At 40.7% G+C, this 13,958-nt stretch overlaps 1 protein-coding gene across 1 annotated transcript in view; it reads right to left on the bottom strand.

Moving 5' to 3' along the window:
* LOC106079337 (uncharacterized) overlaps positions 1 to 13,958 on the bottom strand; it is a 141,602-nt gene that overhangs the window by 59,477 nt on the left and 68,167 nt on the right. Inside the window, exon 13 of the mRNA XM_056045505.1 lies at positions 8,788 to 9,002. Within this exon, the coding sequence (XP_055901480.1) occupies positions 8,788 to 9,002 (215 nt within the window). The remainder of the gene's footprint in view (positions 1 to 8,787; positions 9,003 to 13,958) is intronic.

The raw sequence follows: 13,958 nt of genomic DNA, 5'->3' as shown, positions 1-13,958 counted from the left end.
TAGTATAGTTCCATGATTAGAGTGACTAGATCTAGCCTTGGCCCATCAAAAAGATGCGAACGATGTGTTATTTACTAATCTAGGGAAAGATGTCATAATTGTTATATTATGTAAGGTAGTTTATTAATGACTAACATGTTCAATAATACGCCTTTAATATTTTGTTTGTTTTTGGCCTTTCATGCTTATTTGACTTGTATCTCCGTGATGCTCATGTAAGCTTCGGGCTATATATTATGAATGGAGCTATCGATGTCAAACGGACCATTCGGCTTAAATTCATTATTGTGTCCACAGAGTTGTGCAGTGGGCTATTGGTCATAATTTGAGTTTTATTTGATGTGGAATTCTTGTCTATACGCATCACCAGGTCAGCTAGTTCTTCTTCTGTCTCTGCTAGGCCATCAATGTCATCAGCGAAACGCACGTTAGTAATTCTTCTTCCTCCAATGCTTACAGTACCTTCATAGTACTTGAGTGCATCTTACATTATCCTTTTAAGTAAGATATTGAAAAGTGTTGGTGAGATAAGCCAGCTTTGTCTTACTTAGGTTTGTGCAAAATATTTTTTTGTTTAATGACCCCATCAAAATAAAAGAGGCTTATTTTTGTTCTTTTTGTCGGTTGGTCGGTCTGTCCGTCACGTTTAAATAAAAAACAACTCAATAAGCTATTGAAAATCTGATTTACCCTTTAATGTTCCTCCCGTAACATCTCAATAGTTTTAAGTATCTATAATTGATTGTCCGAATGTTTTTGTGCAAAATTAATCAATGCCAACGAATGTTTTTTTGCTCTTCTAACCTATAATGTGTTGTTCCGTTTTTTTTATGTAAATAGCATATACATTCTAAAACAAATCTCTACACTGACTGTAAAAATGAATTATGTCAAATGATTGTTTGAAATCGTATAATTGACTAATATTTCTATAGTTTAATTATCGATAATAGGTTGCTTAGGATTTAAAAAGAAAGTAATTTACTAGAAACAATTATTGAAAATCATTTTTAGACTTATTTTACATTTAAATTTCTTGCTGAAACATAAACAAAAGTTTTTAATCGACCTACATTACTTACATATTCTTAAAATCGTCGCAAAAAAATTCCGAATTTCTATCTGAAAAATCTAATAACGCAAAATCCCTTTTCTAATTAATAGAACAAATAATCTTTGAATTTACAAAAAAATGTTGTTCCGGGTTTTTTATAAAAAAAATATTTTAACTCTATTTTATGTAAAATCTCACTTCTCTTATAAAGTACATTTAATTTTCTTGCTAAAACGTTACAATATCTAACTATCGTTAATAATATGTTCCGATTTCTAAGGAAAACAAATTTGGTATGGTATGAAAATCTCTCCAAAAGGATGTGGTCCATCAAATTAATATACAAGACTAACCCAAAAATTTAATTAACGGTATTACATTTATCTGGAATTCTCTTTTTCTCTTACTATTTATACAAACATCTGGAACAATCTATTATATATACTTAAATCTATTGCGTTCATACTTAAAACTATTGCGATGTTTCGAAACGAAAATGAAAGTTTAATACAATTTTCAATATATTTTAGTGGGTTTTTTTATATTAACACGACAAACAGACAAAACGCACAAAAAAATGCGGCTTTAATCCTCTTTAAATAAATTCTATTAGAACTCAGTGCACCAATCAATGTCGTTAAATATCTCGTGTTAATAAAGACATTTATTTTGGTACTAGCCCATTGTGACGTAATGAAATTTTTTTCCTTTGACGTCATATGAATGGATTCTTAAAATGTAATGATAAAAACTAGGTGCACCAATGTCTATGAACACTCGATAACTGGCTTGTATTGATGAAGACCTTTTTTAGTCTAACTAGGCCGTGTGACGTAGTGGATTTGTTTTTCCTTTGACCTCATGGAATTAATTCTTTAAATGAAATGCTAAAAGAACTCACTAGGTGCACCAATGTCTATGAACACTCTATAACTGGCTTCTTCTTCCCTAGTGCTATTATAGCATAGAATGGGTTGCCTGAGCTAGCCAGGAAAACCAGTGACTTGGCAGAATTTAAGTCATTGGTTAAAATGCAGGACGTAATCATCTTCTTTTTTTAAATAACGTCTGTATTATATAAGATAAGAACTATCGATAACTGGCTCGTATTGATGAAGGCATTTTTTTTTTGTCAAACTAGGCCGTGTGACGTAGTGTATTTTTTTCCTTTGACGTCATATGGAATTAATTTTTTAAATGAAATGCTAAATCAACTCGGTGTAGTAATGTTTATTAAACCTCATTATCTGACTCTTATTTTAAAAAGACATAATAGTTGGAGTAAGATCGTATCTAGATTTTTAAAACTAGATCTAGATTTTTTACAGTATATCTAATTTTTTTAAACTAGATCTATATTAATATTTTAAATAAAATCATTATATGTCTAGTTTAAAATGATATCAAGATATAGAATTTCAATTTCTAGACTTAAAGTGTAGATTTTGATTTCCAAACGTCTAGATCAATATTGCAATGCAATAGCCTAATATACTAAAACGTATCTACTATTTTTAAATTTCATGTTGCAGTCAGTCTATTGAAAGATTATCTAGGCTTTTTTTTCATAAATCTAATTACATCTAAATTATTCCAAATTTATATTCTAGATCTAGATCTAGTAGATATAGATCTTAAGAGTGCTAAATCAGAAGTTTAGTTTATGTAGATCTACATCCTTATTCTAGTTCCATTTAAATGAAAATGCCAATAGCTCTGTTGTTTACTGTGCTGAGACATCGAAGTAGGCCTACAAGCAAGATATCTATTCTTTTCTTTTTTTTTCTCAATTACAAATCAATGCTGAAAAATTATCTAAAATCACTCGTCTGACATATTGCACATATCCGGTAGATATCATGCCGTAATGTGTAATATATCTCTTTCTCAATAATAGGCTATTAGTTTGTAACCAGTTTGTTATTAAGTTAACAGCAATGCCTGCTCGTGCGGTTAGCGTGCTGGACTGATTATCTCGACGGTCCCGGATTCATACCAAGCTCGCTGCCATCCCCCGTCGTCCAGCGGGAGGTTTAAACAAAGAAAGTTAATTATCTTTAATTTTGAAAGAACATCCGAAACATGTAAGACAGAAAAACTAGTTTTACAACGGCAAATAAATCTTTGAAACATTATTACTTTTGACAATCAAAATACAATCAGAACTTCAATATTCATTGCGAATAGGTAGATCCGACGGGGGACGCCTCTTTGTAATCTTGTTATTTATGTTGTACTTTTCCATTGTCACCCAAATTCCTCATGCCATACTCTGGATGCTGACTGAGAGGAGGATTTTAGCAATGGAGACGCTACAGAAGGATCCCAGGTATCACATTTAAAGACAGCATTACAAATGAAGAGATCAGAGACAGGGTTACTAGAGTGATTGGATCCCATGATGACCTGCTAACTATTGTTAAAAAAAGGGAAACTAAAGATCTATTGACATATTGCAAGGTCTTCGGGGCTTGCAAAGACCTTCCTTCAAGGAACAGTACCGGGAAAAAGAAGAAAAAGCAGACAGAGAAAGCGATGGGAAGACAACATAAAAGAATGGACGGGCCTGCCATTGAAAGAGGTTCTATCCAAGGCAAAAGACAAGAGTGGAGAAAGACGGTGGACAAATCTGGTATGGTACAACCTCGGCGTTCCAGTACCACCTCATCGTGGTCGCCGCGTGAACACTCCTGCTCTATTAGGAGTGGCCAAGGGTACTGGTTGCTTGCCGCTGATGAATGAGCAGCCGGCAAGTGTAAAAGGAACTCAAAGGGGTTATGTCCAGCCCCCCCCCCCCTGTGGGGCCCCGGGGCAACGGTGAGTAAGAGACCTAACGGGATCTCCGAAAAGCGGATAGCGCTGGACACCAACTCGAGGTTTGGTCGGGTTCTCCTGGGACTCGGCTGATTCGCGGGTCTCCCATTAGGCAAAGACTGGACTGACTGGCACGGCCTTAGCGGGCTGCGTCGGGCGGACTGGTTGGCGCCCACGAGCTAGGCTCTATCTAGCCCGTCCCCTGTGAGGTAGTAGAGGAACGCGCTTCCCAATAAGTAGTTTCAATACTGGGGATATCGAGAAATCCTCACACAACCACTCCTCCTGTAGGTGAGCTCTTGCCATACAGAGGTGGTGACCAGTGGTGCGGATTTCCCGCACCCAAAGACCCGGACCCTTTTGCAGGCCCTACGTACACTACTTTCTAATCGGCAGTAACTAAGGCCGCCAACGGTCTTCAACTTCTTTACAAACATGATTAATACACAACAAACCAGAAAACCCGGGTACGAGCAGACCCGAACAGGCTCCATCGCGCGGGTAGTGGGCGGCAGGCCCGACTTCGCAAAGTCCTCTACTACTCGCCCCATGGTTCCGATCCGGCGGAACCTGTCGAAACACGACAAATTACTGAAGGTTCCCCTTCTCAGGACAAAGCCCTCTTACCAGGCTACACTGCATTCGTTCTTCCCTCGGAAGAACGGTAGCCAAGGTGTGGCTAGCCAACCACACCAACCTGGTGATCATGTCTCGCACCAGGCCCAACCCCAAAGTAACATCCAAAAGGCCCAACCGAATATGACCAAAGATGCGAGGACCATCGGTCCTCCAAATCACCAACCATTACAACGGTCCGTCGCTTCCAGTCCTAAACCCTTAGGGAGCGATAGACTTAGCCAGATCAAAGTACTACAGCTCAATGTCTGTGGATTAATACCTAAGATACTTGAGCTCACAAAATTCCTCCACGAGAGGGCAATAGAAATCGCGCTGTTGCAGGAGACCTTGGTAGGCAAGAAAAGAAGTAGCCACATTAGCGGCTACACGGCTTATAAATGTAAATGCGATGAGTGCCGTGGAATTATCACATATGTAAGAAACGGAATGACGGTTTCACAAAATCCTGGCCCTCAAAGCGGGCGTACCGACGCCATCTCGCTTGATATATTCAAAGCTGGTAGAAAACTTACGGTTATTAATTGTTACAACCCGCCAAAACATGAACTTGCCATTAACCTCGGCAATAAGAATATTCTAACTAAAACTCTATTAGCTGGGGACCTCAATGCCAAGTCTCCTGCATGGGGCTATGACGCAACCGACTCCTCGGGCCAAAAAGTCCATGAAATTCTCAACAAAACGAACTTAATCTGCTTGCAGAATAAACATAGCCCGCCAACCCTCCTACACACTGGTAACGGGTCTCTATCGAGACCCGACTTAACACTTATCTCTGCAGACCTAGAGGGGAAAACCACAATCAATGTGCTTGAGGATGTTGGGAGCAATCAAATGCCCATTGAAATCTCTATTGCCCTCTCAAAGGCCAGGGGTGTAGTCACTAAATGGCCAAAAAAATGGAGCTACACCAAGGCTGACTGGCCAGCATACGGGGCGGCTGTCGACTCCGCCCTGTCGGGAATCGCGGTGGAGGATGGGACAGTCGACGAAAAATACGTCGAAATCACTGCAGCGATTTTGGGTGCGGCTAGGAAGTTAATCCCGCGGACCTATCCCGGCATACGGCATAGACCCGCCTGGTCCCGAGAATTAGATCGAATAGTCAGGGCCAGGAAACGGGCGAGGAGAAAAGCACAAAGAAAGGGAACCCCCGAATGCCGCAGGGAGTTCAACGCATTATGCCGGAAGGCCAGCGAGGTGGCCCAACGGTACGGGCAGACCACTGGAGGGATGCCTGTGCCGGGCTGGATCTTCGGGATACTTCCAAAGCCTGGCGTCTTCTTCGTAATCTTGAGGCCAAAGATTCGGCGCGTACAGCCACCCCATTATTGTCACCCAGTGGGGATCGAGTGGCAAAAGATCAAAAAATGGCCGACTTGCTTAACAAATATTTCGCTTCCATAAGCAAGTCCGAAAAGAAGTCAGCCACGTCTATAGCCCTCAACAAGAAGCGTAAAAGACTCGAGAGGGAGTCGAATGGGTCTGAAGACCTGGACACGTGCAACGCGCCCTTCTGCCATGCTGAGCTGGACAGAGCGATAGCTAAGTGCAAAAACAGAAAGGCTCCGGGGCCTGATAAGGTTAATCCTGAGATGGTAAAACATCTCGGGGGTATTGCGAAAGACAAACTCCTAGAGTTTGCGAATCGGACCTGGGTAGAGTCCAGACTACCCAGGGCCTGGCTCTGTGCTACCATTGTTCCAATACTGAAAAAGGGCAAAGACGCGACTAACGTGGAGTCCTACAGACCCATATCCCTGACATCCACTATCGGCAAGATAGTAGAACGGATGGTCAGCGAGCGACTCGTGTGGAGCTTTGAGAGTGCCGGTTTCCTAGCGCCAGAGCAGGCTGGCTTTAGGGCAGGCTTGAGCCCGATCGACCAGGTCACAGTTTTCATGCAGGAGGTGGCCGATGGGTTCCAGAGGTCCGAGAGCGCATATGTAGTTTTTATTGACCTAAAACAGGCTTATGACCGGGTGTGGAAGCAAGGCCTCTATCTTAAGCTAAGAGCCATGGGCGTACGCGGGCGGACCTACAACTGGATAAAACAGTTCCTAACGGAGAGGAAAACACGAACACAGTTCCAGTACTCTCTAAGTGGGGAAAATACCCCTACAAGAGGGTTACCCCAGGGATCCGCCCTCTCATGTATCCTTTTCATGGCCTATCTTAATGATTTGCCCAGCTCACTCCGGTGTCGCAAACTGCTATATGCCGATGACATTGTCCTCTGGTCAACCGGGAAGAAAGCTGACCAGCTTCAGGCAGCATTACAAGCCGACCTCCATTCCATCTCCTCGTATTGTTCAAAATGGCAGATTCAGATAAACGTTGCCAAAACGACATGGAGCCTGTTCAGCCTGGGAATCGACATTCTTGCGGCCCCATTCGAGCTCCAACTCGGTGGGCTGCGACTCCAACGTGAAAACACGCCAAAATATCTAGGAGTCACCCTAGATAGGAAGCTCTCAATGCACTTGCACATCCAGGACGTTGAACGAAAGGCCTCGGAGAATCTTGGGTTACTCAGAAAGCTAGCCAGTACCAAGTGGGGCGCCCGAGCTGACAAGCTCCGCACACTGTACACAGGGGCTGTCAGATCCCAAATTGAGTACAGCCTGCCCGTGCAGGTGTACGCAAGCAAGACGGCCCTCGAATCACTCGACCGTGTACAGGCCCAGGCTCTCTGATTCATTTGCGGCACCTATAGAACGAGCCCAACCTCCGCTGCAGAAATCATGTCCAACGTGGCTCCTCTCAGCCCTGGAACGCTATAAAATGGGCGAACCAGGGCTACCGACCCATACACTAGTCACTCGGTGGAGAGTTAAAAATAGGATCAAACGGAGTTCATTCATGCACTGCGCGTCAAATTTGAGTGCACAAGCTGGCCTCTCCACTGACCGGGTCCCAATCCGACGGACAAGCACGTGCCCGCCCTGGAGGAGACAGCCCATCCCTCCCATAAATTTCACCATTCACGGGTTGGAGGGGGCCACAAAGAGGCACACACCCCCGGATTTACTCAGGAAGATGGCATTGGACACACTAAAGACCTACCCGGCCGATGCCATATATTGTTATACAGACGGGTCGGTCATGAAGGACCCCGTAAGAGCTGGGTATGGGGCCTATATCATTTACCCAGACCATGAACCAGACAAGCTGTCAGGCGCATGCGGCCTCGCTGCATGCAGCTTCGACGCTGAATTAACGGCGATTACAAATACCCTAAATTTCGTGCTCCAAAAGTTACGTGAAAAGATAAACGTTGCGACTACCGTTGTAATGGTTACCGATTCCCAGTCCTGCCTCCAAGCCATGGCTGGCTTAGGGGGAAAGTCCAAATTATTGGAAGAGGCATTAGGCGCCGCAAATAACATCCGCCTACTTATTGGAGCTGTCATCGTTATGCAGTGGGTGCCCTCGCACTGCGGCGTGAGGGGCAATGCCGTGGCTGATGCTCTAGCACGAGAAGGAGCGCTGGCCGTGCCCACTTTCGAGGCACCAAGTACGTTTCAACAGGCTACGACAGTAATACGAGAGTGGGTACATGAAAAGTGGTTGAAATCCTGGGATGACTCCAACACTGCCAGGGGAGTCTGGCAGCACATGCGTCGCCCAAATCGAGAGGACCCGTGGTGGAGGCTAAAAAGGTCGGAACAAACAACAATAGCGCAGTGGCGTACGGGACACTGCCCCATAGGTGCGTACTTCGCCCGGTTCCGGCCAAATTTTGATGCCCGTTGCCGACACTGCGGGGAATCAGAAGAGACGGTGGCGCACGTCTTGCAAGAGTGTCCGCAGCTCCGCGAACTGCGGGAAGACGTATCCAGTGGTTCACTATGTTTGTACGGAAGCTATGAGGCACTACGCCAAACAGCAGAGTTCCTTACCAGGGCACTACGGGAGACCTAAGTCTCCCTGCCTTGTCACCAATTGGAGTTCATCTCAGGTATGGTACAACAACAGTCCAACAGACTAAGGGATAGGTGAAGGGCTACTTTACATAACTTATGGTTAGTATTTAAGGAACTTTTATGAAAAGGTTTACTAAGATTGGACTTTACAACTTTGTAGATAATTGGATCTTGGGGGTCATGCAAGAGAATAAAAACGATAGGAGATGTTTAGAAATGCTCTTAGCCTATGAATAAAAATGCTTTTTTTATTATCATTGCTCGTCTTGCTAATAAATTCCGATAGATTAGAAGAAACATATAAATGTAGTTTATTTTATTGTTTCAATATTTAGTCATCATAAATGTACTTACGTTCAATTTGGTATTCAGCATGACACATATTCCTCCCTGAAGTGTTCTCTATGATAATAAGCATTACATTCTGTGTTGTTCTAAGAAGTTTTGGGATTTTACTCTCACAGTAATGACCTATTAGTCTACTGTTTCGGTCCATACCGTCGTAAACATCCATATAATAGACACACTTAGTACTACTGTATGGGTAAGTCATATTGAAATCTGAAACACTGTTTAAAAAAAAAAAGTAAGATAGTTATCTTCAAACATTTATTAACATATTTCTATAAATAAATATAAACACTTCATCATATCTTGAGAGTACTAGGATATGTCGCTAAATGACATTTGCCTGTTAGTTAACTTATCAAAGGAGGCTCGAGTTTGAATTCCGAATCGAGCTCAATGTTGTTAGTAGAGTGGCCTACTTAGATATACTCCCTCACCTCAGATGTCCACAAAAAATAGAGAACCATAGTTAAAAGAAAAAAAATTAGTTCGAGTGTTTCTCATTACAATTCTACAATTGTTGCCTGGTCGTGCGGAATGCACTTTGACCTGTTCTGAGTTTATTTCAAAACTGTTCTTTATAAGGAGGTTGCAACTAGGTAATCCTGAGAGGGGTCAATACGAATAAGAAAGAAGGGCTAAACTGTGTAAAAGGATGTTAATTCTGGCTTGCTGCAAGGGTGCTGCAAACTAGAATGTTTTCCCTAAAGTCCACTAGAATTCAAGGGCTATTCCCTTTTAGAAGAAAAAGTTCTTGTTAAATACACACAATATATAATAGTAATATTTTTTGCTATATGAAAAAAAAAAGACAAGGGTTATTAGATTTGTGTGTGAAAGAGCGGGGTGTTCCACTGAAGTATGGAAAATGTGTTTCGTCAAAAAAAAATTAACTCAGAGACTATTTCAATATAGGTACAGAGAAACTTAATAGCATTTGATAACAATTATTAAATTTATGAGAGACAAAGAATGAATTGGGAACGATAAACAAGAAAAACATAAATAATACTTTGAAAAAAAAAAAAAAAAGCTTATATTAAGTGTAATAGTATTAATTAGTTTGGATCAGTTATGTAGTTCTTTGTACATTTGACCTAGACATAATAAATGTGTGTAATTACAAATATGTTTAACAATAGTTTGTTTTTTTAGCTTTTAGCTTTCTCTATGTGCCATGAACCTATCACGTCTGGGTCAGTTATAAAAGGGGGAGGGAAGAAAGGGGTTATCTTGGTGAATCCTATACTTTTAAGCGAGCAATTCTTGTATGTAAGTATCAGGGGCGGACTGGTTATATGGGCAAACGGGCAGATACCCGGTGGGCCGGTACCAAATGGGCCGGTCTTATCGCGACCAAAGAAAAAATAATCAATGCAGACAACTTAAAAAAAAAAGTGACAGCAGCAAGACACAAAGGCCCGAACCCATTTTTTTTTTAAATTCTTATTACAATTAATTTTGTTTGAAATTCAACAAGAATATCAAAAAAAAACAAACAACAACACTATACACTGTACGTATTATCTCAAAACGTTAGAGGGTTAGACCGTCCTTTCTGCTATGCACGAGCGGCATGGACTGCTTTGATGTCTTCGAGGTTGTTTGGCCTAATCATTTCGCTGGTCGGCATGGGCCTTTGATGGCACTCCCATTTTTTTTTGCTCCTTCCCTCCACCGTCTTTTAATAGTTCCAATGAAATATAACCAAAAAGAGGGATGAGAGAGGTTCAGTAAGAAAACATGGATATAACGCAGTAAAAAAAAAATTTAAAAAGATAGGCGCGACAATTAGCTCTTTAACAATACTTAATGGAAATTTACTTAAACACATAAACAGAGCCGCGAAATTGCAAACCACCCAACTTATTCACAGCTCAATATGGGTATAAAGCTCTACTTTCTGCGATTTGAAAAGAAAAGTAAGTTTGTTTTTGTTTACTTTTATAGTCTATGATTTTTAATAACATAGATCTAAAAATAATACACTTAGGGCTTACAAAAAATTATTTAATTAAAATAATAAATCTAGATCTAAATCAATTTTCATACTTTATAATTAATGGCAAACTTAAGCTTAGTAATAATAATAAATCTAGTCTTCGAGTCCGAAGATTAGTGAGGAATGAAGTATTTCCCGTGGCTGCGCAGTCCAAGCTGTGACCTACATATTTTGGCACATCAGGGCAAACATAACCATTGTCCGCAGGTGGTCGATTTAGATTTTCTTTTCGCCTACTTTGTTGTTTCCTGTATAGTGTCCATGTCTCGGAGCCATACAGAAGGGTTGAGAGAACCACCGCCTGGTAGACGCTGATTTTGGTAGGCAGGTGGAGCGATCTGTTCCGCCCAACTCTCGCCTGAAGGCGTCCAAAAGCGCTATTGGCCCTTGCCAGACGTTTATCAACTTCCCTTGAAAGTGAGGCGTCATTTGACACTATACTACCTAGATATGTGAAGTGGTCTACCACATTGAGGGGCTGTCCGTTTATGGTGATCCTTGGGGCTAAGTATGTTTTATTGGGTGACTTCTGGAACATGACTTCTGTTTTCCCGAGGTTTATAGATAGACCGAAAGAGGCGACAGCGTATGCAAATTCGTTTACCGCGTTCTGGTGGTCATGTTCATTGTGACCTAGCAGGGCGCAATCATCGGCATAGAGAAGCTCCGCTATGACCATCTCCTTTGTTTTTGTATGGGATAGTAGACGTCGAAGATTGAACACATTTCGTCAGAACGAAACCGGATATAGATGCCTTCGTGCAATCGCTGCTTCATTTGACCCAGCATTACGCCAAAGAAGATAGCGAATAGAGTAGGAGTAAGTACACAGTCATGCTTCACGCCATTTTCTATTGGGAAGTGATAAGAAAGGGCACCATTGTGTCTGATCTGGCCTCTTTGTCCCACGTGAAGCTGCTTGATAATGGATAGGAACGTAGATGGGCATTCCAGCCTGGCCAAAATCCTCCACTAACCATAGCGAAAGACCGTGTCGAAAGCCTTGGTGAGGTCCACAAAGGCAGCGTATAGGTTTAGGTTCTGCTCTTTGCATTTTTCTTGTAATTGTCGCAGAACAAATATCATGTCAGATGTACCTCTACCGGCTCTGAAACCACATTGGCTTTCAGATAAGACCTCGTCCACTAAAGAGTGGGTTAGTCGGTCGAGCAACTTAGTATGAAGTCATTAATGATGAAAATTATTACAATAATTACAATAATTTATATAGCGCTGTCACATCCGATATTTAATGAAAGGAGATTTATATTTTAAATAATGGGTCATGGTATATTCATATACAAATCGCATTTTTGAGAATGTACTAGGAGTAAGCAAGAGCTTTTCACATTAAGTAAGTGCATCTCTAACCGTTCTGCTTTCTCTTGTCTTTTAATGGAATGGGTTGCCTGAGTCAGCCAGGAAAACCAATGATTTAGCATATTTTAAGTCACAGATCAACATGCATGACTAGATTGACACATGAAATGCGTAAGACGTAACAATCTTATTTTTTGAAGAAACGTCTGTAATCTATAAGTAATACCAAAACGCTTCAAACTCATTTGGCTTCTATTGTATTGTTTAGTTTTCAGACTACATACATGTATAAATAGAATACATTATGTAATCCTACGAATGCATACAACCCGTTTTCGATGCGTTATCAAATTTTATATATTTTGTAGAGAATTAGGCTTACACCTATAATATAACACATGGGCGTAGCCGGGAGGGGAGGGTCTTCAAACCATCACTTGCCTCAGACCTCATTGTCTGAAAGGTAAACTTTACTTACTGCCCCAGTGCAGCCAACTCGTCACCAAAATTTCATGAGCGTAGCCAAAAGTTTTTTTGTGGTTTCCCTTCCCCCTCCAATACAAAAAAACTAAAGCTTTTTACCGTTTTCTAACAGTCGCTGGACTTGAATAGCTGATTTGGTTTTTGAATTTCTTTTAGCGGAAGAGTAGCAAGCTAATTGCACTGTAGATACCTCAGAATATGCATTTTGAAAGCTTAAAATAACGGAAATAATGCTTGGTTCGGGGCTTCTCCGGACCCCCACTTGGGGGAGCTCACAGCGCTTCCCCGGACTCCCTAGCTGCCCTTTGCGGTGTACTGTCTTTCCACTAATTATAGGAAGAGAGTATTCTAGGGTAGAAAAGAAAGAATGAAAGATAAGAATGTAATGAAGATTTATTACATATACACACACTAATCTTATACTATAAAGTAGAAAGTAAGGCGTATGTATGTATGTATGTATGCATGTATGTATGTATGTATGTATGTGACTTAAAGACATCAAAACCGCTTGACCAATCTTGATTAAACTAGGCAGGAATGCTCCTTGGGTACTAACCTAGATCGTAGTGTATGTATTGTAGCCCTAAAACAAACTTAAGACCCTCAAAAAAAAATAAAGTTGTCCGATTCTATTACAGCTATAGTATTTTATGGATCTAGGCCATGGTTAAAATGTTGACATGAGAAAAGATAGAAAGGATTTAGACCTAGATCTAATTTTAAAAAATACACTTTGCGCAGATAGTTTTTTACTTTGACACATGAAAATACAAAAGTAGATCCATTGCTTTGATTATATATTAAAATTAACCTTCAATTTTCTGTTTCAAAAGCATTTTTTTACATAAATTAGTTCCTGATATCTGTGACTACAGATTTCCTGGCAAACATTCTTTCATTAGACATTACCAAATGGTTACACATTAACACATCTCTCTACTGAGTCTATTCCTAGGCCTAGGTCTAAAACTCTTATTGAACTCTAAGATGATAAAACTTCTTTTCGCAAAGATAGTTTTATGCTTCAACACATAAACTTACTAATTATTGTCCATTCATTTCATATTTTAATAAAATTAACATTCAAATTTGTTTTTCTAAAAGCATTTTTAATACATTCGTTCACTAAAGCTGCGTAGTCGTGTTGAGATAGGCCTATATTTATTCATGAAAAAAGGTCACGCATGCGCAACACAGAATGAACTCTATAAAAGCCAACTTTTAACTCTAGATTAGTGTAGATTTAGATCTATGTTTACCTCAAGATCTACTTTATACTTTAACACATGAACATACAAAATTAAGTCTATTCATCTCAAATTTTAATCAAATATATGTAAGCCTACAAGCATAAACGTATATATGTATA

Source organism: Biomphalaria glabrata, chromosome 11 (assembly GCF_947242115.1).
Source record: "Biomphalaria glabrata chromosome 11, xgBioGlab47.1, whole genome shotgun sequence".
NCBI lineage: Eukaryota > Metazoa > Mollusca > Gastropoda > Planorbidae > Biomphalaria > Biomphalaria glabrata.
Note: the sequence above shows the minus strand (reverse complement) of the source record. Positions and strands in the feature narration are given on the sequence as shown.